This window comes from Microcebus murinus, chromosome 4, assembly GCF_040939455.1.
Source record: "Microcebus murinus isolate Inina chromosome 4, M.murinus_Inina_mat1.0, whole genome shotgun sequence".
Classification (NCBI taxonomy): Eukaryota; Metazoa; Chordata; class Mammalia; order Primates; family Cheirogaleidae; genus Microcebus; species Microcebus murinus.
The window spans coordinates 95,616,090-95,637,710 of record NC_134107.1 but is presented as its reverse complement, the minus strand read 5'-3'; the positions used below and the strand labels follow the sequence as shown (position 1 = coordinate 95,637,710).

General features: G+C 47.4%; 2 protein-coding genes and 2 pseudogenes across 3 annotated transcripts; 2 read left to right on the top strand and 2 right to left on the bottom strand.

The window, feature by feature from the left end:
• Positions 1-1,370: 1,370 nt before the first annotated feature.
• Positions 1,371-1,788, bottom strand: LOC142870636 (metallothionein-1E pseudogene; annotated as a pseudogene). Its single transcript, XR_012918998.1, has one exon. The product of XR_012918998.1 is annotated as a metallothionein-1E pseudogene (transcript).
• A 2,375-nt stretch (positions 1,789-4,163) lies between these two features.
• APOA5 (apolipoprotein A5) lies at positions 4,164-6,413 on the top strand. Its single transcript, XM_012773693.2, has 3 exons — positions 4,164-4,490; positions 4,604-4,715; positions 5,243-6,413. The coding sequence occupies exons 1-3, from the start codon at positions 4,442-4,444 to the stop codon at positions 6,195-6,197; spliced, it is 1,116 nt and encodes a 371-aa protein (XP_012629147.2). The 5' UTR covers positions 4,164-4,441; the 3' UTR covers positions 6,198-6,413.
• A 1,393-nt stretch (positions 6,414-7,806) lies between these two features.
• ZPR1 (ZPR1 zinc finger) lies at positions 7,807-17,629 on the top strand. Its single transcript, XM_012773692.2, has 14 exons — positions 7,807-8,489; positions 8,646-8,807; positions 9,197-9,287; positions 9,668-9,738; positions 10,391-10,477; positions 10,636-10,758; positions 11,123-11,170; positions 11,346-11,412; positions 11,821-11,891; positions 12,647-12,736; positions 13,228-13,338; positions 14,016-14,102; positions 16,275-16,340; positions 17,017-17,629. The coding sequence occupies exons 1-14, from the start codon at positions 8,319-8,321 to the stop codon at positions 17,149-17,151; spliced, it is 1,380 nt and encodes a 459-aa protein (XP_012629146.2). The 5' UTR covers positions 7,807-8,318; the 3' UTR covers positions 17,152-17,629.
• A 1,065-nt stretch (positions 17,630-18,694) lies between these two features.
• LOC142870635 (dynein light chain roadblock-type 1 pseudogene) lies at positions 18,695-19,360 on the bottom strand (annotated as a pseudogene).
• Between the last annotated feature and the right edge of the window lie 2,261 nt (positions 19,361-21,621).

Sequence of the window (21,621 nt, the reverse complement as noted above, 5' to 3'; positions counted from 1 at the left end):
CCCCCGTCTCTACTATAAATAGAAATAAATTAATTGGCCAACTAATATATATAGAAAAAAATTAGCCGGGCATGGTGGCGCATGCCTGTTGTAGTCCCAGCTACTTGGGAGGCTGAGGCAGAAGGATTGCTTGAGCCAGGAGTTTGAGGTTGCTGTGAGCTAGGCTGATGCCATAGCACTCACTCTAGCCTAGGCAACAAGGTGAGACTCTGTCTCAAAAAATAAATAAATAAATAAATAAGATATGTGCAGTGTGCATAGGAATTTGTTTATAGTTTTTTTAAACTATAGTCCGGCCCTCCAACGGTCTGAGGGACAGTGAACTGGCCCCTGTTTAAAAAGTTTGAGGACCCCTGCCCTAGACTGTGGAAACTACGATTATACTTTTTATCTCTACAAATTTGACTATTTTAGGTGCCTCATACAAGTGGAATCACAAATGTGTTCTTTTGTAACTTGCTTATTTCACTTATCATAATGTCTTCAAGGTTCAGGCATATGTCAGAATTTCATTTGTTAAGGCTAAATAGTATTCCATTGTATGGATATACCACATTTTGTTTACCCATTCATCTGTTAATGGACATTTGGGTTGTTTTTACCTTTTGGCTATTGTGAATAACGTTGCTATGAACATGGGTGTATAAATATCTGTTTTCTATTCTTTTGGGTATACACCCAGAAATGGAATCACTGGATCATATGGTAATTCTACGTTTACTTTTTTGAGGCGCAGTCATACTGTTTACCATAGTGGCTGCACTATTTTACATTCCCACCAGCAATGCACTAGGGTTCCAACTTCCCCACATCCTCACCGATACTTATTTTGTGTTTTATAATTTAATTTTTAAAAAATAACAGCCAACCTAATGTGTGTGAAGTGGCTAGAAATACTTCTTTTGAGAGATAGGAAACCATGGAAAACATGACCTTAGCTGTGCTCGATCTGCCGTAGTGAAAAATCCATTAATTCTTTTTTGTTTGTTTTTGAAACACAGTCTCACGCTGTCACCCGAGTAGAGTGCAGTGGCATCATTGTAGCTCACTGCAACTCCAACTCCTAGGCTCAAGCAATGCTCCTGACTCAGCCTTCCAAGTAGCTGGGATTACAGGTGGGCACCATGACCATCAGCTGATCTATTTTTTAGAAGAGACGGGGTCTTGCTCTTGTTCAGGCTGTTCTCAAACTCCTGCGCTCAAACCATCCTCCCACCTCGGCCTCCCAGAGTGCTAGGATTACAGGTGTGAGCCACCGCACCTGACCAAGCCATTAATTCTTGAAATCTCACTATTGAAATCTTGCTTTCTTTGATGTGACAGTTACAGAATGCCTGGGTTTTTTTTTGTTTGTTTGTTTGTTTTTTCAAGTCAAAAGTGTTTTATTGTCATTCACATGTTTCATAGAAAAAGGAATGTAGCAAACGGGTCAAGGCAATATGAAAAAAAAATCCAGGTTTGTACAGGTGGCTCTATTTACATCTGGAAGCTGGGATCTCCTGGCATCAGGCGCAGCAGCTGCACTTGTTCGATGCCCCTTTGCAGACGCAGCCCTGGGCGCACTTGGCGCAGCCCGCGGGGCAGCAGGAGCAGCAGCTCTTCTTGCAGGAGGTGCATTTGCACTCTTTGCATTTGCAGGAGCCGGCACAGGTGCAGGATTCGCCGGTGGCGCAAGAGCAGTTGGGATCCATGGCAAGCTGGAGGAGCTGGAGGAGCTGGAGGAGCTGGAGGAGCTGGAGGAGCTGGAGTTGCTGGAGTTGCGGGTGATTCAGGAGCTCCAGGAGGCGTGGTCCAGAATGCCTGGTTTTAAAAACATCTTTGAGATATAATTCACATAACATAAAATCCACCAGCCTGTGGGTACAAATAACCAAAATCCAAATTTTCATGGCTCTTTACTCCCATTTTCATTCATCTCTTGAAAACACCCCCTTCTCAAATACTCTGAGTCTCCCTTCTGCTTTGATAACTATAGTTTTCTGCCTGAGTTGTAGTTCCTGTTGCTTTTTTATTTTCAAATACATTTTCTCTTAGTCTTCTCAGCCATTATGCAAATAGACCCCAACTGGGCTTGCCCTGTGCCCATGGGCAAGCCAGCTTAGGTTCAATTTAAGACTCCTGTTAAACTGAACTCTCATTTTCGGTCCCAATCTACTCTTCCAGTAGGCTCCCATTGTTGGTGAGAGGAACATTCACCAACACTTAATTGCCCAGAAACCTGGGAATCATCTGAATTCCTTCCTCTCCCTCATCCAATCAGTCACCAAGTGCTATTAATTCTGCTGCCTTAATATCCCTCAGATATTTACTTACCTTCCAACCCTCACCTCCACACCTTCCTTAGGCCTGCATTACTGGATTAATTACCTGGGTCACTGAAATAGCCTTAAATAGTCTCCCTGCCTTCTCTCTTGCCACCCTCCTGAGTGATCGATCATGTACCCTTCAGTGACTGCTTGCACAAGGCAGTGACATTGAAGCTGTTCAACAGGGACTACTATTGTCTTCTTAAATCCATTCTCCTCTTCTTCCTGAGTAATAGAGTCCTTTTGCAGCTGGACATACAGCCACCCAGAATAAAAACTACATTTCCCACCCAGCTACCCAGTGTAGCCGGGTGACTAAGCCCTGGCCACTGGGATGTCAGTAAAAGTGGTAAGAGCACTATCTGGGATGTGGCTTTAAAGGGAGGGAACACATCCTTTTCGTTTTCTTCCTTCCTCTCCCTGGGAGGTGAACTTGATGGCTGGAGCTGGAGCAGCTGGAACTTGGGTGTGAGCCTCTTGTTGAGGATAACAGTGCAATAAGAAGGAAGGAGCCCAGGGTGGCTATATTCACATTAGAGAGAAAAATAAAATTCCACTTGTTTAAGCTATTCTCTCTCTCTCTCTCTCTTTGTCATTTGCAGCCAAGCCTAATACAAACTAAGTCTAAAAAAGATGAATAAATGTTTACCAAGAGATAGACTATTTCAAGCAGTGGGAACAGCGTGCATACACGGCCAGGGGTCTGAAGAGGTGGTGTGCTCAGGGAATGCCAAGGTTTTGTGTGGCAGGAGATGAGACAGCACATGAGCTGGGATAAGCCATCGTAGAGGATGAATTGAACTGGGAGGACTGTGGCAGAGACCTGTTGGGGGTTATGAACATGATCAAGGTGGGAGGTAACTGGGGCTGTGACTGTGGTGGAACTAGAGGAGAGGGGATCCATTCAATACACATTTAGGGGCAAGAATCAGGAGCTTATGCATGCATGTGCATGAGTACACTACACGGAGTAGGCATGTCATCGGAGAAGGATCTGGGCTTTTTGGCTTGCCTGCCTCAGAGGCCCTATGCATGGCGTTCAGCCTTTCTCCATGACAAGAGTCCTCCTCTTGCTCCAATTCCGTAGGTCCCATCTCATCTTCACCCTGCCTGGTGTCGTTTGCTCCAGGACTACTGCATGATGTGGGGAGGTCTTTAACCCTTTGAATGCTGGCTCCTCCCCGGCTGCCTGAATAGCCTGTGGTGGAGCTGGGAAGGACTGCTGAGGTTCTGGTTGCCAGCTGGCCACTGTCCCTATCTGGCCAGCTGGGGCACAGTGCCTCTGGGCAGTTGTGTAAGAGAGGGTCCCTTGGCAGACAAACAGGCTCCTCGCTACTGATGGGCCAGCCAGCAGGTTGGTGAAGGTCGTGGGGCTGGGGGAGAACTGGGTGAGGAGTTCAGCCCCATTCCTAGTCAAGCTTTCCAAGAAGCCCTTCTCTACTGGGAAAGCTTCTTGATACCGAGGCACTCATTAACTCTCTGGGTACCAGGAATCGGGCAGGAGGTGAGCTCTGGGAAGCAGCTGAGGTCAACCTTCTTTGAACTTCCACGTGGTATTTACTCAGGGCAATTGTTGCCAGAGGCCGAGGCCCCTGGAGTATAAAGCAGAATGTCTGCTCTCTGTGTCCATAACGGAGCAGGTGAGCAGCCAGGACAGAGGGAGGGAGATCGGAGGCCCAAGGGAAAGGATTGGAGGGGGCCTCATGAGAGAGCAGGTGGGAGGGGCAACCAGGACATCCTCTTGGAGCACTGGGGCAGAGTTGCTTCTTCCCCCTTGATGTCTCAGTTTTCCCACCATGAAATGGGAGTCGAGAAGATAGGTGAGCAGGGGAGAGGTGGCAGGGCAGCCTAGGGAGCTGCTCCTGGGGTCTGGGAAAGGTGGTGGTGGGGGGAAGCTTTGCAAAGCTCCCCACTGTGTGACTGGAGTGAGAAAGGAGCAGCCTCCCCCATGTCTGAGGACACGCCTTCCCTCCCAGACTCACCTTGAACCCCAACAGCTTTGTGCTCCCGACACTGCACGGAAGGGTTAACAGGATTGGGGGCAGGTTGCCCCTGGAGCAAGTTCCCTAAGAGATGTCCCTGCCTTTTCTTCTTCACCCTAAGTGGGCCTCCATTCTTCCTTCTCAGAGCTGATAATGGCAAGCACGGCTGCAGTCCTCACTTGGGCTCTGGCTCTCCTCTCAGGTGGGTCTCTGATCCTGACTTTAATGTGGGGGTGTGGTGGAGGCTGTACTGAGGGGCCTGTCCACCTCCGGGGAGGAGAACTCAGCCCTTAATCACCCCATCCCTATCCACAGTGCTTTCAGCCACCCAGGCCAGGAAAAGCTTCTGGGACTACTTCAGCCAGAGCAGCAGGGACAAAGGCAGGGTGGAGCACCTCCAGCAGCAGAAGCTGGCACGGGACCATGTGTGAGTGGCGAGGGCAAGGGGTGTGGGAGAAGGGAGGAGACAGCCTGGGGGCGTGGGGTATGCGCTGCCTCTGAAGCTTCAACCTTCATGGTCCCCATGGGGACACAGGAACAGAGTGGCACTAGCTCCACCCCATTCCCCCCGCAGTCCAGGGCTCTTCAGTCCCCTGCCCACAGCCCCCACCTTGACGTTGCTACAGCTGCTGTCCCCTTGCTCACTGAGGCGTGGCACCTGGGATTGGAGAGGAGAGGAGCCCCACTGGATCTCCCATAATGAAAGGATGGTGTGGCAGTCTTGGGGCATCTGTGCTTGCTTGGACAGTGTTATAGGTCTGGATTTGCACAAGCAATGTGTTTGCACATGCGAGGAGTTGAGGGTGGCCGGGGCATAGCACTAGAGCACTCAACCCTGGGGCTGGCGACCAGCATCCTTAGTTTCCCCAGAGGATGGGTGTGCGATGTCTCTGGGGCAAAGGAGATGATAGGGGCTACAGGTCTGATGGCCTGGATGTCTGTCCCCTTCCCCAGGAGGCTGAAAGACAACCTTGAGCAAGACCTCAACAACATGGACAAGTTACTGGAAAAGCTGGGCTCTCTGAGTGGGCTGGGGAGGGAGCCCCCTCCGCTCCCACGGGACCCGGTGGGCATGCGGCAGCAGCTGCAGGAGGAGTTGGAGGAGGTGAGGACCCGCCTGGAGCCCTACATGGCAGAGGCGCACGAGCTGGTGGGCTGGAATTTGGAGGGCTTGCGGCAGCAGCTGAAGCCCTACACGATGGATCTGATGGAGCAGGTGGCCCTGCGCGCACAGGAGCTGCAGGAGCAGTTGCGCTTGGTGGGAGAAGACACCAAGGCCCAGCTGCTGGGGAGTGTGGACGAGGCTCGGGGCTTGCTGCAGGAACTGCAGAGCCGCGTGGTGCACCACACGGGCCGCGTCAAAGAGCTCTTCCACCCCTACGCCGAGCGCCTGGTGAGCGGCATCCAGCACCAAGTGCAGGCGCTGCACCGCAGTGTAGCTCCGCACGCCGCCGCCAGCCCCGCGCGCCTCAGCCGCTGCGTGCAGGAGCTCTCACGCAAACTCACGCTCAAGGCCCAGGCTCTGCACGCGCGCATCCAGCAGAACCTCGACCAGCTGCGCAAAGAGCTCAGTAGAGCCTTTGCCAGCGCCAGCGCGGACGGGGCTGAGGAAGGGGCCGGCCCAGACCCCCAGGTGCTCTCCGATGAGGTGCGTCAGCGACTTCAGGCTTTCCGCCATGACACCTTCCTGCAGATCGCTGCCTTCACTCGCGCCATCGACCAGGAGACTGAGGAGGTCCAACAGCAGCTGGCGCCGCCCCCGCCAGGCCACAGCGCCTTCGCCCCCGAGTTCCAACAAGCAGACAGCAGCAAGGCCCTGAGCAAGCTGCAGGCCCGTCTGGACGACCTGTGGGAGGACATCACCTACAACCTTCATGACCAGGACCACGGCCACCTGGGGGGGCCCTGAGGGTCTACTTGTCCAGGCTCACTTCCCAGCTCCATGTCTGGGGAGTCCTGGACCAGGGCCTCTTGCATGGCTCAGTCCTTGAAAGTGGCCTGTTGGGTGGATGGTGGAGGGTCCTGCACAGGATAGGTGAGGCCACGGAGAGAGCTACTCACCCCAGCATATCCAGCCTCCTGCGACTCCCCATCTGGATGCATTACACTCACCAGGCTTTGCAAACCCAGCTTCCTGTGCTCTTTTGAAAATACTCCTGAGTGGCTCTCTTCAGGGGTGAGGGAGTGTGGAGGGAGAGGCACTATACGTGCAGGTAATTACCTGCAAGCCTGTGCCACTTCTGGAATTTGGCTCCTGTCATTTCTGTTTGGTGGCCACTGCTAGGGCTGGTCCACAAAGAGCACTTGTCTCCCCAGGGCTGCCATGACAGCTCCTATCAGGGGAACAGATGGGAGAAAAGAGTGAAATATGATGGGGAAAGCATCTGATGGTATGTGTGTATATATCCCTGCTGGCTCTGATGCTGGTGGGTATGTATGGTGGGGGCTGCAATGGGAGAGGACGGAGCCCATATTTCCTTACATAGCTCTGCACTTAAGTATGGGACTGAGCCCTCTAAACTCTAGGGGCTTCTTAACCTCTGGGGAGCATACTGTGTGCCCTCCCCATCTCCAGCCTCTCCCTCCTGACTCCAGGCTGAAGTCTAGACTTCTGGCTCAAATGAAATCAATGCTAATGATGGAAGTTTGTTTGCCTAGAATGACTCTCAGTCGGACCATGTCTGAAGCAGTGACCTCACCACTGTGCCAAAAGCACCCTCATCATCCACTCCATTTCCTTGCTGTTCTTTCTTAGTGACCCCCTCCCAGCCTAGGTCTGTCAGCGGAGCTGTGGCTGGGTTCTGCTTCAGGGTACCTGGCTAGACAACAGCTGTCACACCTAGGGTGTGGGCTTGAGTTAGAGATCCTCCTTCTGCACCTGCATGGCTCACCAGCCTGCTGACCACAGGATGGTGTAAATGAAATGCATGCTGTCGCTAGAGGAACTGTGGCCCTGGTGGACCTGAGACTCCTGGGGTGGTCTGTCTCCTTTGTTCCAGACTTTAAATGGTCTCTTTTTATGACTAACTCTCTTCTTGGGACCCCCACACTCTTAACCCTCCCCTCCATAAACACACTTATTCAGGGACACCAAAGTTCCTTATAGATCCCCTGGGCACTGTGCAGTTAGAAGTGAGAGGTTGGGGGAGAGGAAAGGGTAAACCTGTCCCTTTCCCTTTGCACCTTCCTGTCCAGCACTCTTTCCTCCCAGGTCAGCCTGCTGGTCTCAGCAACTCCCCCTCCCTCTTGGAGCACTGACACCACATGAATCTGGGCTCATCACTCTGGCAGGCAGGTCTTCCCTGACACCCTGGTTTAGACAGAACTGGGTTGTCCCCAGCACACGGAGAGGAAGTGCTAGAAAGAAAAGTTTACCAAAAAAGAGGTGTTTTTTTGTGTTGTTAGGAAACTGGGAAAGGTGAGTCAGCCAGGGTAGGAAGTGGTGAGGGTAGGGGGGTGGGGATAAAAATAAGGGCTGTGTATTTGAGGCTGGAATTTGGGGAGGTGCTTAAGAGGACAGAAATAGGGAGTGGGAAGAACAGAAAGGGAGAGGGACTCAGAGAGAGGAGGAGGCTGAGCCACCCGGAGAGGGGGACGTAGAATCCAAGCAGCGTCTGGCCCAACAGTGGAAGGAAGCAAGCCCAGGTCCAGGCCGCACCTCCTCGGGGATAGCCTGGGACAAGCCAGGCCTCCTGCCCTCAGGCTCTTGTAGACAGACTCATGGACCGATAGAACCCTGTGCAGTGGAGCTACCGCAAGGCAGCAACGAACTGCCCTGGGTCTGAAAGGACGTCTTGTGGGAAGTGACGGCTGAGTTGAGGTGGGTCTGGCTGGCTTTGGAAGTCCGAGCCACATAATTCCGGGAACCGCGAGTCCTTGTCAGCTTCGAGTCCTCGACTGCCCAGAATCGGAGGCCTCTTCCAAACAGCGCGAGCCGCAGCAGGCGGAAGTGCCGGCGAAAGGGGGTGGGGCCGCGAGAGCAGCGGAAGCCGGAAGCCGGAAGCCGAGGCCTGGGCTGCGCGTGGCGGAGATGGCGGCCAGCGGGGCCGTGGAGACCGCGCCCCCGGGGGCTACCACCGCCCCCTCGCCCGACCAGGCCCCGTCGCTCGCCCCGGGACACTTGTTCCGGCCCATCAGCGCCGAGGACGAGGAGCAGCAACCCACCGAGATCGAGTCCCTGTGCATGAACTGTTACAGCAACGTGAGGCGGGGGCGCGGCCGCGGGCAGCGGGAGGGTAGGGCTTAGGCGGGGAGGGGCCGGGGGTTGGACCCACGGCCAGGTGGGCCCAGTCCGGGACCCGGGAGACCGCAGGACGATTTCATTGATTCTTTAATTCGCTGCTTTCTGCTTCCCCAGGGCATAACGCGCCTCCTGCTCACCAAGATCCCCTTCTTCAGAGAAATAATAGTGAGCTCCTTTTCCTGTGAGCACTGTGGCTGGAACAATACGGAGATCCAGTCGGCAGGCAGGATCCAGGACCAGGGAGTGCGTTACACTTTGACTGTCAGGGACCAGGAGGTGAGAGGAGCACAGAGCACCGTACCCCAGTATCCTAGAGGGAGCTTGAGGACTAAAGTCAGAAATCTGGTTCAGGTGGTCGGACCTTAAATAAATCCCCTATGTCTTCCGAGTCTTATAGTTTTCTCTTTTGTAAAATGGTATTGGTGCTTTCATCTGCTCCAGTGTGAGATACGATTTGTGAAAACGCTTTGTAAATCGTGTCAGAGGGTATGAAATGGTCAGTAGTTATCAGTAGTATTCTCACCATTTGGACAGCCTGGCTCACACACTTGTACTGTTTGGAAGGAGTACTTTGGGCCCTTTGGAGGGGAGAGAGGGAGAAATAGCTGGGCTGGGGTCTGATTGAGGCTGACCTCTTTGGACTGAACGTTTTCTTTTCTGCCCAGGACATGAACAGAGAAGTAGTGAAGACTGACTCTGCCACCACAAGGATCCCTGAGCTGGATTTTGAAATTCCTGCCTTTAGCCAGAAGGGAGGTAAGATTAAGAGCAGGGTATTTGGGCTGTTCACACCTAGCTGGAAACTTATCCACTTTCTTGCAAATCCTCTGGTGCCATATCTAATGGCTTGTGTATAGGTTTTGTCATGTAATCATTGTGGTCTTCATTGGTTTAATGTGAGTAGAAAGCTTAAGTGAAATAGCGGGAGATAGTAGAGAGTAATAGTAAGGCTATAATGTGTTTATTATAGAATTTTAGCACCACTGATATCAGAGATAAATAGAACCTTATACCTGGCCGCCTCATTTTATGGGTGAGAGATTTAAGGCCCAGAGAGTTCAAGTGAGTTCCTCAGGGTCATACAGGCACTTGATAGCAGAACTAAGACTTACTTGTCTATTGTTCTCACTCACAAGCTCTGACCACTGTTGAAGGATTGATCAACCGTGCTATCTTTGGCCTGGAGCAGGACCAGCCCACACGAAGGGTGAGCTGGGGTTTTCTGATTATAGCAGCTCAAGGAATAATTGCTAATATGCATCTGAATAGAGTGTTCAGCTTCCCATGTGTCTAAACTGTCTCTGACTACATGCTGGAGAACTTTTTTGGGAAAGCATATGTTGATGCTCTAACTGCCAAGGTGTCACATAATATTGTACTTTTTGTCCTTTCTACTTCCTTCCCCTAATGTATATTCCAGCTTCATCTCAGACAATGTAACATTACCTCTAAAGAGACTTTCCTAATCCCCTTGGGTTATCTGTACTTCCTGAATATTCCATTATATCTTATATTTATTATGATAGAAGTAATATAAGTGCATATTTAGTTATTTGTCTTCCTAAATAGCTGGGGAGCCCCATGAGAGGACTGTGCTGTATTTGCTGTTATATCCCTAACCTGGCATGAGTGCCTGGACTAAATGGTTGAATGAGTGAGAAAATGAGGCTCATCTGCTACTATGCATCGACTTCATTCTTGTTTGCTACATCTCATTGTGAAGTCTGAGTCACTCTGTTCCCACCCCACTCAAACTGAGACAGGTGGCAACTTCCTAATGGAAGTGACCTGGGTGTGACAAGCAGTGGGGCATAAAGTAGACTACCAGGCCTGATGCTTTTCCTCTCTGTTCATGGCAGGCAAACAAAGATGCCACAGCTGAAAGAATTGATGAGTTCATTGTCAAACTGAAGGAGCTAAAGCAAGTGGTCACCCCTTTTACTCTGGTGAGTATTGAGGGACTAGAGTTGCCCTTTTTAGGGGAGGAGAGACCATTAAGACTGTCTGCAATTTTTCCAGTGTGGTGCGTGAGTGGTCTGATGGTAGATGGAAGATTGTACATGATTTCCTGTTGCAGTGACTTGTCTCTTTACCCATATTTTAGATTATTGATGATCCTGCAGGGAACAGCTTTGTGGAAAACCCCCATGCTCCCCAGAAAGATGATGCCTTGGTGATCACACACTATAACCGGACCCTACTGCAAGAAGAGATGCTAGGACTCCAAGTAAGTGGACTGAAGGAGCCAGAAGAATGCTCTGGAATTATCTTATGGTCTGGATTGCTTGGAGTTAGTGGGAACTTATTTTGCTGCTCATGGCCTGTGTACCCTATCTCAGCTTGTTTGTGCCTCTCATCTAGCTGATGTCAAGGACTTGGGTAAACTTCCCAGAGACGGTGGCAGTGGCTGTGATCTTATCTCGAGCCCTGTTCTTCCCTTGGTTGGGGCTTTGCTTTCTATCTTCTCTGTCCAATCCATGAGGTAGCAGCTGACATAAGTGAACCAGAGTATTTTCTCCCACTCCAGAGCAGGATGTTGGGGATGCTGAGATAAACTTGCCAACTTGTGATTTGCTTCTCTGATATTTTAGGCAGAAGCACCAGCAGAGAACCCACAAGAGGAAGATCTCAGAAATGAAGTGAGTCATGTTGGCTACTGTTGAGAAAGGAGCAGAGTTGTGGGCCGAGATTGATGCTGTTCAGTGTCTTCTCCTTATCACTAGCATGGATGAGCACCAGCGTACCAACTGAATGTCTATAGCCTGGGCATCCTGCCTGGGAGGTCTCAGCCTGTGTCCTTATATTGTGTTCCAGGTGCTGCAATTCAACACAAACTGCCCAGAATGCAATGCCCCAGCTCAGACCAACATGAAGCTAGTACGTATCTTTTGTCAAGCAGTTGGCTTGTTTTTCATCTGACTCAGGCATGAAGATAATCAGGCTGGGAGCATCCCTTCAAGGAAAGCATATGCTTTTTTCCCATTGAGAAGGAGGCTGTTGCCTTTGATTAGACTGTGTACCTTGACTTTTGGGTTCAAAGAGAATATTAGACCATGGTTTGAGGGTGTGTGTGTGTGGTCTGAGCTATGTCTTCAAACATGTGTGAACAGGGATCACCGCAAGTTGAGAACTTGCTTTTTTTCTGGAGGACTCAGTGTTAGGTTGCCTTTTTTGATATATTTCCTGCAGTCCTGGCACCAGTGTCTGTTTGTGTGGGGTTTGGCTTTGTTTTTCCCTAGAGGGTGGTCTTGCTTTCCCGGAAGTAGATTTCCTTAATTCCATCTTGCAGAAATCCCTCACTTTAAGGAAGTTATCATCATGGCTACCAACTGCGAGAACTGCGGGCATCGGACCAATGAGGTGGGTGGGCAACATTATTTGGGAAGCAAAGTAGCTTAAGGGTAACCCCCTTCTAATTTTCATCCTTCCTAAATGTACTGTTTCAGGATTAGGGGTGGGGCAGTTTGGGTCTTTCTATTAGCCTTGGGTGGGATGAGGAGTCCCTTAAGGAACTGGGAATTAGCTGAGAGAAGAACAGAGATTCCATAACTTATTTAAGACATACTAAAGGTTGATTACATGGAAGAGAGAGGAGACTTTTGACCCACTCCTCAGAGCGGCAGTTCAGGGAGGCAGATTTTAACTTCGTAATGAAGAACTTAATAGAGCTGCCTGAAAATAGAATGGGCTGCCTTAGAGAGTTATAAATTCCCTCTTCCTGAGTGTATCTGAGTATAAGCTGATTACGTTCTTAAACTGGATATTATGAAGGGGCCCCACACATTGGACACAGTAGATGAAAGGACTAGAATAAACACTTAAAAGTCTCTTCCAACTCCAAGAGTCAGATTTTTTTAAAAAGGTAAATTCAGAGTTTCTTAGCAATTTGGGATAGGTTTGGCATGTGTTACTGGGGCTAGGCACTCTGTTCCTGTTTAGCTCTTGGTGTTTTTTGTTTGGGTGACGACTACCACTGTCAGTTTTGAATGCTCTGTCCTTGATAACTGTTAGTGTGCCTAACTGATCAGAGGGCTAAACCTGTGCTGAGCCTCCCGGGCACCAGGTGAGGCTCAAGGTATTCTCTCTGTTGCTGCTCCTGACTGTTACCTGTGCAGGTGAAATCTGGAGGAGCAGTAGAGCCCTTGGGCACCAGGATCACTCTCCATATCACGGATCCCTCAGATATGACCAGAGACCTCCTCAAGGTAACACCTGCTTGGGAAAGTGACTGTCTTCCTCATAGGCTGGAATAGGCTGTCTCTGTTAGGGGAAATTGTCTGTTTAAAGTAATGTTCAGGGACATGGGGTACCTCCTCCTTTCCTAGGTTTGAGGCTCCCTGAGCAGGGTTAATTCATAGTTGGAATTACAGATTCAGAAGGTGACCAATAAGCTCTTTCTGATGACTTGGCAGCTTTTTGGCTTCCACAGTTTATATGGGCCCTCTTCTCTAACTCCTAATGAAGGATACCTGACAGCTTAGAGCTATGACTCAGAGTTTCCCTTTATTAAGTTAGTTCCATTTCTGTGGTTCTGATGGACAGGAATGAGTCTCTAGCTTTAACTAGGGAGTCAGAGAAAACTGGGACAGCTGACTTTGTCCCCAAACTATCACTGGCGGTATTAATTTGGCAGGAGGCTTCTGGTTGGCTTTCTTTGCTCCTGACTTAGAACTTAAACTCACCTGTCATCTCATAGTCTGAGACGTGTAGTGTGGAAATTCCGGAGCTAGAATTTGAACTGGGCATGGCTGTCCTCGGGGGCAAGTTCACCACACTGGAGGGGCTGCTGAAAGACATCCGGGAACTGGTGAGTCTCTAAGTAGTGTGTGCAGTTTCTCCCAGCAATTTGGCTGTGAAGAAAGGGACTAGAAGACCTTAGACTTCTTGATAATGATTGGAGGTTTACCTTATAGCTGGTTTAAGAGACTTAAGTGTTATTTTGGATTATAAAGCTAAGTTTTTGGGAAATTTTGAATGGAAATTCCCATGCCTAACTTGGGGACATTGTAGTTATTTTGTGTAAGTCAAAATGACTTGAGTAAGTCATTTATTTCACTCTAAAGTGAGAGGACAAGAGTCCTTCCAACACCCACCACTTCCCAACATACAGATACAGATATGTGTGTTGACCTATCTCCTATTATCTTGATGAATTATCTTGATGAATTATTTCACTTAATTGATTCTCATTTATTGGGCATTTTGTCTTTGTAAATTGTACTTTTTCTTTGCATTTCTTCTCCAAATTAGGATTAGAGATCATACTATACAAACATTTTCCTAGATTTTGTTTCACATTGCTAGTTTTGTCATCTTGATCCCCATAGATCCCCAGGAGTGGCTGCCTAGGTCAGAAAGGCGATGTGGGATAAATGGAAACCAGGCTTCCCTGACTGGGTACCCACTGCTATTCCTTGCCTGGCTTATACAGGCCTAACAAACATAAAGCCAGTACTTAAGCAATGTGGATGTCATTTATTGCAGGTGACCAAGAACCCTTTCACACTGGGCGACAGTTCCAATCCAGGCCAGACGGAGAAACTGCAGGAGTTTAGCCAGAAGTTGGACCAGGTGAGAGGACACTGGCCAGTCAGTACTTGTAGTCCTCTGGTGAATAAGAGGCTGCATACTCATTACTTGCCATTTTTTGAACATCTAACCATCATGTTGGTGATTATTCTGGTTTCCTGTATCCCATGTCATCTTCTTTCTTGGTTTTCTCCCTTATTTTGTTGGAGCTTCTTCTCCAACAAAGTAGCTCAGAAGTAGCTTCCAGAGAAAGAGTACATGAGAAATGAGATTTCTGGAACCTTTCCTATCTGAGAATTTCTTTATTCTGCCTTCACAGTAGAGTGATTATTGGCTGGTGATAGAATTCTAGGATAGAAATGATTTTTCATCAGAATTTTGAAGACATTGCACTATTGTCTTCCATTTTCCAGTTTGGCTATTGAGCAGGCTAAAGCCATTCTGATTCCTCTCTTTTGTATGTGACCTATTCTTGTGATCTTTTATTCTCTAGTGATGTGAAATTTCTTTTTTTTTTGGAGACAGAGTCTCACTGTGTTGCTTGGGCTAGAGTGCCATGGCGTCAGCCTACTCACAGCAACCTCAAACTGCTGGGCTTAGGCGGTCTTCCTGCCTCTGCCTCCCAAGTAGCTGGGACTACAGGCCTGTGCCACCATGCCTGGCTAATTTTTTCTATATATTTTTAGTAACCCAATTAATTTCTTTCTATTTTGAGTAGAGACGGGGTCTTGCTCTTGCTCAGGCTGGTCTCGAACTCCCGACCTTGAGTGATCCTCCTGCCTTGGCCTCCCAGAGTGTTAGGATTATAGGCATGAGCCACCACGCCCGGCCTTGATGTGAAATTTCATGATGTGCCTTAGTGTGGGTCAGTTTTCAACCACTGTGCTAAGCATTTTTTTTTTTTTTTTTCCTAGAACATCACAGCTTTAGATGTGCTAAGCATTTGATAGGTCTTTTCAATCTGGAAAACTCATGTGGTTTAATTCTAGGAAGCTGTCTTGAATTATAATATTGAAGATTGCTTTTCTCTGTTTACTCCTGAAAACTCTGGGATTTTAGATACTAGACTTATTTGTCTGGTCTTTTATAACTTATTTTTTGTGTCCTATTTTCAGTTTCTTGGTATTTTGCTCTACTTTGGCAGATTCTCTCAATTTTATTTTCTAACCGTTTAATTGAGGTTTTCATTTCCACTAACATTTTTATTTCCCAAGAGCTTTTTTTCTGAGACAGAGTCCCACTCTCTTGCCTAGGCCAGAGTGCCATGGCATCAGCCTAGCTCACAGCAACCTCAAACTCCTGGGCTCAAACAATCCTACCTTAACGTCTCTCAAGTAGCTGGGACTACAGGCACATGCCACTGCCCAGCTAATTTTTTCTATATATATTTTTTAGTTGTTTTGGCTAATTTCTTTCTATTTATGGTAGAGATGGGGTCTTGCTCTTGCTTAGGCTGGTCTTGAACTCTTGAGCTCAAGCAATCCTCCTGCCTCAGCCTCCCAGAGTGCTAGGATTATAGGCATGAGCCACCACACCCAGCCAGAGCTTTTTTAAAAATAGCAATGTTAGGGGCCTTCTTAGATAGATGTCTGATAATCATTGATTGTCTGCTTACAAGTAGAAGATTAAAAACTTGAGTACGGGTTAGTCTTATTGACAGGGGGCTCATCCTAGGGGGACTTATCTCACCCATTTTGTTAAGGTAGTCCCCAATTCCAGAATTGCTAGGTCTTTCTTCCTGGGCCAGATTCTCATCAGTGGCTGTTCTATTTTCTGGCCTGAAGCTAAAGGCATGGCTGGCAGTGTTCTTCTGAGAGCTGTGGGAAGAGGGCCGGGGGTAAGGGGGTATATGTCTGTTTCCAATAACCATACATTCATTTAAGCTCCTTGGTTTTGATTCTTTTTGCACTACCCTTGACTGGGCCAGTACCCCCAAGCCCATAGCTGGGTGTGGTAACTTCTCCAGGGAAACAACAACTGTTGGCCATTTGGTGTGGGGGATGAGATTGAGGATGTTGAATGGCTTAAATAGCTTTCAAACAGTCCTTATTTTAGATCCTTTCCATTACACTTCCAGAGGTACCTAATTTCACCAATTCTTAAAACTTTGGGAGATTCTGTAATATAAATTGGGTTGGTTCTTGTCTGGCAGACATAGCCCTTTCCTATCAGGAGCATGTAAAATTTACCTGTTGTATTTTCTTTCTCCTTTAGATTATTGACGGTAACATGAAGGCCCACTTTATTATGGATGATCCAGCAGGAAACAGTTACTTGCAGGTATCGTAGATCTTCCATGATATTTCATGGAGAAGTATTTTCTGATCTTCCTTGAATTTGTATTATTTCCCCAGAAACTGAAAGTCTTGATTCTAAATGGACTGCTTTTTATTAGAGAACTCCTTAGAAAGTAAAGGAGAAAGTGGGGAATGTGGGAAGGGTTTTAATTGTATGTAAAGAAGGGGAAAAAAGGATACTCCTAGACTCATTTCCTCCTGTAGTCTAGTTCTTATCCCCAGCTCTGGAGTTTTCAATTTGCAAATATGATTGTAGAATGAAGAGAAATGGTAGGAAAACTGAGAGGCTTTAAGCTGACTGGGCAGGATAGTCTTGTGATTGATGTAACTTTAATATTTATGGAGCACTATGGGTCAGTCAAAACTATGCTGAGTTCCTTCCATGATTTAAGACCATTGCCACACTTTTCATAAGAACATATACAAAATTTTTTAGGCAGAGGGTTCCTTGATTCTGCCTGGGGTGGGGCTGTCCCACTCCTGACCCATGTGGGCTCTGTTGCTGCCCACTCGTTCATCATAGCCATGTGGAATTGGAGGCCCTTAGAGAAAAAAAAAACCTCATTAAGTTCATGAGAAAGTGAGACTTGGAAGTGGCTTGCAGGGAGGGGGAATGGCATAATGGCACAGACACTGATTATCTGTCCTTGGCCTTGCAGAATGTGTATGCACCCGAAGATGATCCTGAGATGAAGGTGGAGCCTTACAAGCGCACCTTTGATCAAAACGAGGAGCTAGGGCTCAATGACATGAAGACGGAAGGCTATGAGGCTGAACTGGCTCCACAGCGGTAGCAGTGGATGGGTCACTCGTGGGCCAGTCTCCAGTGCTGCTAATACTGCAGGGTTATTTATTACTATTGGAATAAGGCTGGGAGTGTCCTCCCCACCAGCCCTTGCTCATGGTGAGGACACCTGGTCTGAGTCAGAGACCTACGCACACTTTCTTAACAGCTGGTGATGCAAGTACAAGCCTATTGTGTTACTTGACCTTATTTTAGAGGTTTTGAATCGCCCTGGGAAGAAACCCGGAAATGGACCATGGGGCATGTCATTATCACTTTTTTCCTATCAAGTCTTTACCCTCCCTCCACATAATGCTGTGTCCTCTAAGGTTGTAACTCTGAAGTTGGACAAGGTAGAATAAAGTTACAGCTGGAGTTTGGGAGTTGGTTTTGGGTTTGGAAAATACTGATTTTCAACAGGAGTCTCCTGAGGGGAGAGAGTCCAGCACAAGTGAAGGAGTCATTAAAATGATGGCTTTCAAACAGCACTTGCTTCTGTATTCACTCTGTCCTTTTGTGATATCATGCTGTTAGAATTCAGCCTCCTAAAGAAAATTTTCTCCAGTGTGGCCACTATAATTTGGGGATCAGAGCTGGCATTTCATTCATTCCTTCAACAGATAGTTTGCTTGTCTACTTTATGCCAAGCACATCACAGAACAGTGAACAAAATCTCTGCTTTCATGGAATTTAAAGTCTAGTGGGGTAAATTGGCAATAAACAATAAAACAGTATGTCAGCACATCACAGAACAGTGAACAAAATCTCTGCTTTCATGGAATTTAAAGTCTAGTGGGGAAAATTGGCAATAAACAAATAAAACAGTATGTCAGGTAGTTACTAGTGTTATGGAGGGACGTAAAGCAGATGATGAGGAAAGGTAGTGCTAGGGAAAGTGGGGCCAAGGAAGATCTTACCAAGCAGGTGATAGTTTGGCGTTAAGACAAAGCTGAGAAGGAGGTAAGGGAGTGAGCCATGTGAGTAGCTGGAAGAAGAGATTTCTGGGCAGAGGGAACTACAAATCCAAAAGCTCTGAGGCTGGTGAATCTTAGAGCCAGTTGGGGTATTTGAGATCAGCTAGCCCCACTCTCAGTTACAAATGGGGAAACACATTCAACCAGAGAAAGAAGGGGCTCTGTAGTTGCGTAGGAAGTTAAGGACCCTCAACTCCTCAGCCAGTGCTCTTTGCACTGTGGTCTGCTGCCTCTCATGAACAAAATGGTGACTTCTGTGGTTCAGAGTGCAGGGGATTTGCTCAGTAGGCATCAGTTAATTGAGATGTTACCACCCACCATTATTGCTTTGTATTGCAAACTTAACTCTGAAGAATTATTTTTTTAAGCATTTCAGTTATTTTTAAAGAAATACTGCTTTTTCCAAGGGCAACAAAGTGAACTAAAAGGTCAGAAGGAAGCTGGGTGTGGGCTTCTCACAAGCTCTTGCTCCAAAACCTGAAGTGGAAGTGAGGAAAGGGGGCCCTCTTGAGAACTCTGGGGAGACTGGCGCAGCAGGGGATTCCTTTGGCAGGGTGGGTAGAGCTGCACCCCCCCATGGTCACCGGATTGATCTGAATGGGCTCTAAGACGATTTCCACGTGCCAGTCTGCTGACAGGATGAACATTATTATTTTGGGGGGACATTAAAGAATGACACAAGGAGCCAAGAGTGGCTTATTCAGTTGGATTTGGAATCACAATCAGGAAACAGTCTTCGCCTGGTGCAACCATAATTTCATTTTTCTTGGCGCGAATTTAAAGAAAGGTCATTCTGGGGGTCAGTTCCATGCACAGTGCTCCGTGCCTTCAAGATGAAGTTGTGCATGAGGTTAGCAGACTGGTGGTGCGATTGTCAATGGTGCTCTTGATGGCAGTGCCTTCTATGTTCACAATGATTCCCTGCTCTCCTTTCTGGCTCTTAAGTCGCTTCAGTGTCTCCTCCACTTCTGCCATTTTGGACTGATTTGGTAGCTCTACATTGCTGACTCTCAGCCCAGTTCCCAGCCTTTCTGTGTCTGCCAACCCTGAAGAATTAGTTATAGATGACTTAGCTATCAGATACCTACATTCACTGTTCCATTAAACTATTCTCAAAAGTCACCAGTAATTTTCCATTTCAAAATGTTCTCATTCTCTATTTCTGTCACATTTGATAGTGAACCATTTTTTCTTAACCCTTCTCTTGGCTCTTGTGATACCATAACCCTGATTTTCCCTTTACTTTGATCATTCCTTATTTGGAATCTCTGCCTCCTCCCTCTTCCTTAAATGTATTTCCGAAAATTCTGCTTTTAGACATTTCTCAGTATTGGATTCTTTGGCGTCTTAGTGTCATGTGGGACTAACTCCCATACCTGTATCTCTAGTTTCTGTGAGGGCAAGTAGGATGTTTTAAGAATTTGGAGACTCAGATGGGCAAACAACTCAAACTATAAAGGTACAACACTTTGAATAGACTTCTCACATCCAATTATTCTACCCTAAGAGACTGTCTATAGATGTGTTTCCAACTGACTTGGGAATCTAAGTTTACCAGGCAACCTTCTGATTTACCATCTGGTCTCTGGAATGGACTTCTCCATGGGGCAGGTGCACTCTGTGAAGGTGAACCCCAGTGTCAGGTTCATTTTTCCATTGTGAAGGAAAAAAAAGGGCACTCTGGTTTATTTGTGTGTCTCTTGTGTGTTCGGTTGGGGTGAGGCAATCTCCCAGACTCCAACCAGTTACTGGGAAGTGATAACCCGAGTTTCTGAACCTGTGAAGACTGAGGGCCAGGTGCCAGACAGGTATAACCTAGCTAAGGTACTTCCTCCTGCCCTTCCAGGGCCTGGCATTCTTCACTTTCATACCATTCTCTTAACATATTTCTCAACTCCATTGTCACTTCATAAATCTTGTGGAGATGGGAGCTTACATCTAGTTAACTTTGTCTTGCCCCACAGCACCTAGCATGTGGTACATGATTAATAAAATTTGTTATAAGATAACCCTCTACAGATGCTTAAGAGTCTTCCATCTGGCCGGGCGCGGTGGCTCACGCCTGTAATCCTAGCACTCTGGGAGGCCGAGGCGGGCGGATTGCTCGAGGTTGGGAGTTCGAAACCATCCTGAGCAAGACCCCGTCTCTACTAAAAATAGAAAGAAATTAATTGACCAACTAAAAATATATATACAAAAAAAAATTAGCTGGACATGGTGGTGCATGCCTGTAGTCCCAGCTACTTGGGAGGCTGAGGCAGGAGGATTGCTTGAGCCCAGGAGTTTGAGGTTGCTGTGAGCTAGGCTGACGCCACGGCACTCACTCTAGCCAGGGCAACAAAAATGAGACTCTGTCTCAAAACAGAAAAAAAAAAAAAAGAGTCTTCCATCTTAGATCAAGCCCTATTAGGGCAGTGAAGGTAGCATATGTAGGTAACAGGGTATGGGAAGGGTCCTGCTGCCAGGCCAGGGGAGGTGAGGCAGTCAAAGTGCCAGCCCAAGAACATGCAGATTTGGTTCAAAGCCATGAGAATAAAATTTAAGCAGAAAGTTTTATGATTGTGTTAAAAAAAAGGATAGTGCTTTGTTTTTGAGGGCACACCTCCTATTTCATAGTTCAAGCATGTTACATACAGCCACGTTTAGCCATTAGACCTGTGAACATATGGATGGGAATGGCATGTGCATCTGCGCTGTGATGAGTGAGTGGAGGATGTGAGGTTAGCGTTGGGAATAAGCACGGAGGGCAGTTGATTAGCTAACTGAAAGCTTTAATGATGGTAACGCTTTCGTTGTTACAACATTGGCAGTGTATTTCCTTCTTTGTATACCTGTGCTATGTGGCTGTTGCACGGCAGGGAATGGTGCCTCTGCTTAAATTTAGGGCAGTGGTGTTTAAGGCTTTATTCTTGTAAAAATTTGTACACACTCCTTTTTAAGAAAAATGAGTGTTTTCATCTGTTCCAAGAAAACAGTCAGTGCTTATCATGTGTGTTCACTTCTGAGTTTAGTATTTGGCGCCTCTAATACTTCGGTTTTTCTAGTCTGTAAAATGGGGATAATAAGGACATTTACTTTGTAGAGTTTCTGTGAGGACTGAGTTAATTGTGAAGTGCTTTTACAGGTACTTATAATCCTCACAAAAATTCTGAAACATCTCTGTTTCTGCTTTAAATACTAATAATTTCTGGGAAAAAGTAGATTTCAGTCAGCAAAACTATCCCCATTTTACAAGTGAGGAAATAGTTTCAGAGACGTTGGTAACTTGCAGAGGGTAGCAGAGCTCCTAAGAGGCAAGCTTCAATTGTAGGCCAGTCTGACTCTGGAGCCTGAGCTCTTTAATATTTTGAGCTTGAATCCATAATTACTGTTTTTGTTTTATTAGATGGCATCTGGTCCTGCTAAACTGCACTGTGAGAGGTAGGGTTGAGACATGTTGAGTCTTGTTAGGCTAAGGGACTGGGTAGAATGGTGAGTGGTGGAACTGAAGACGACGAATGGGTGAG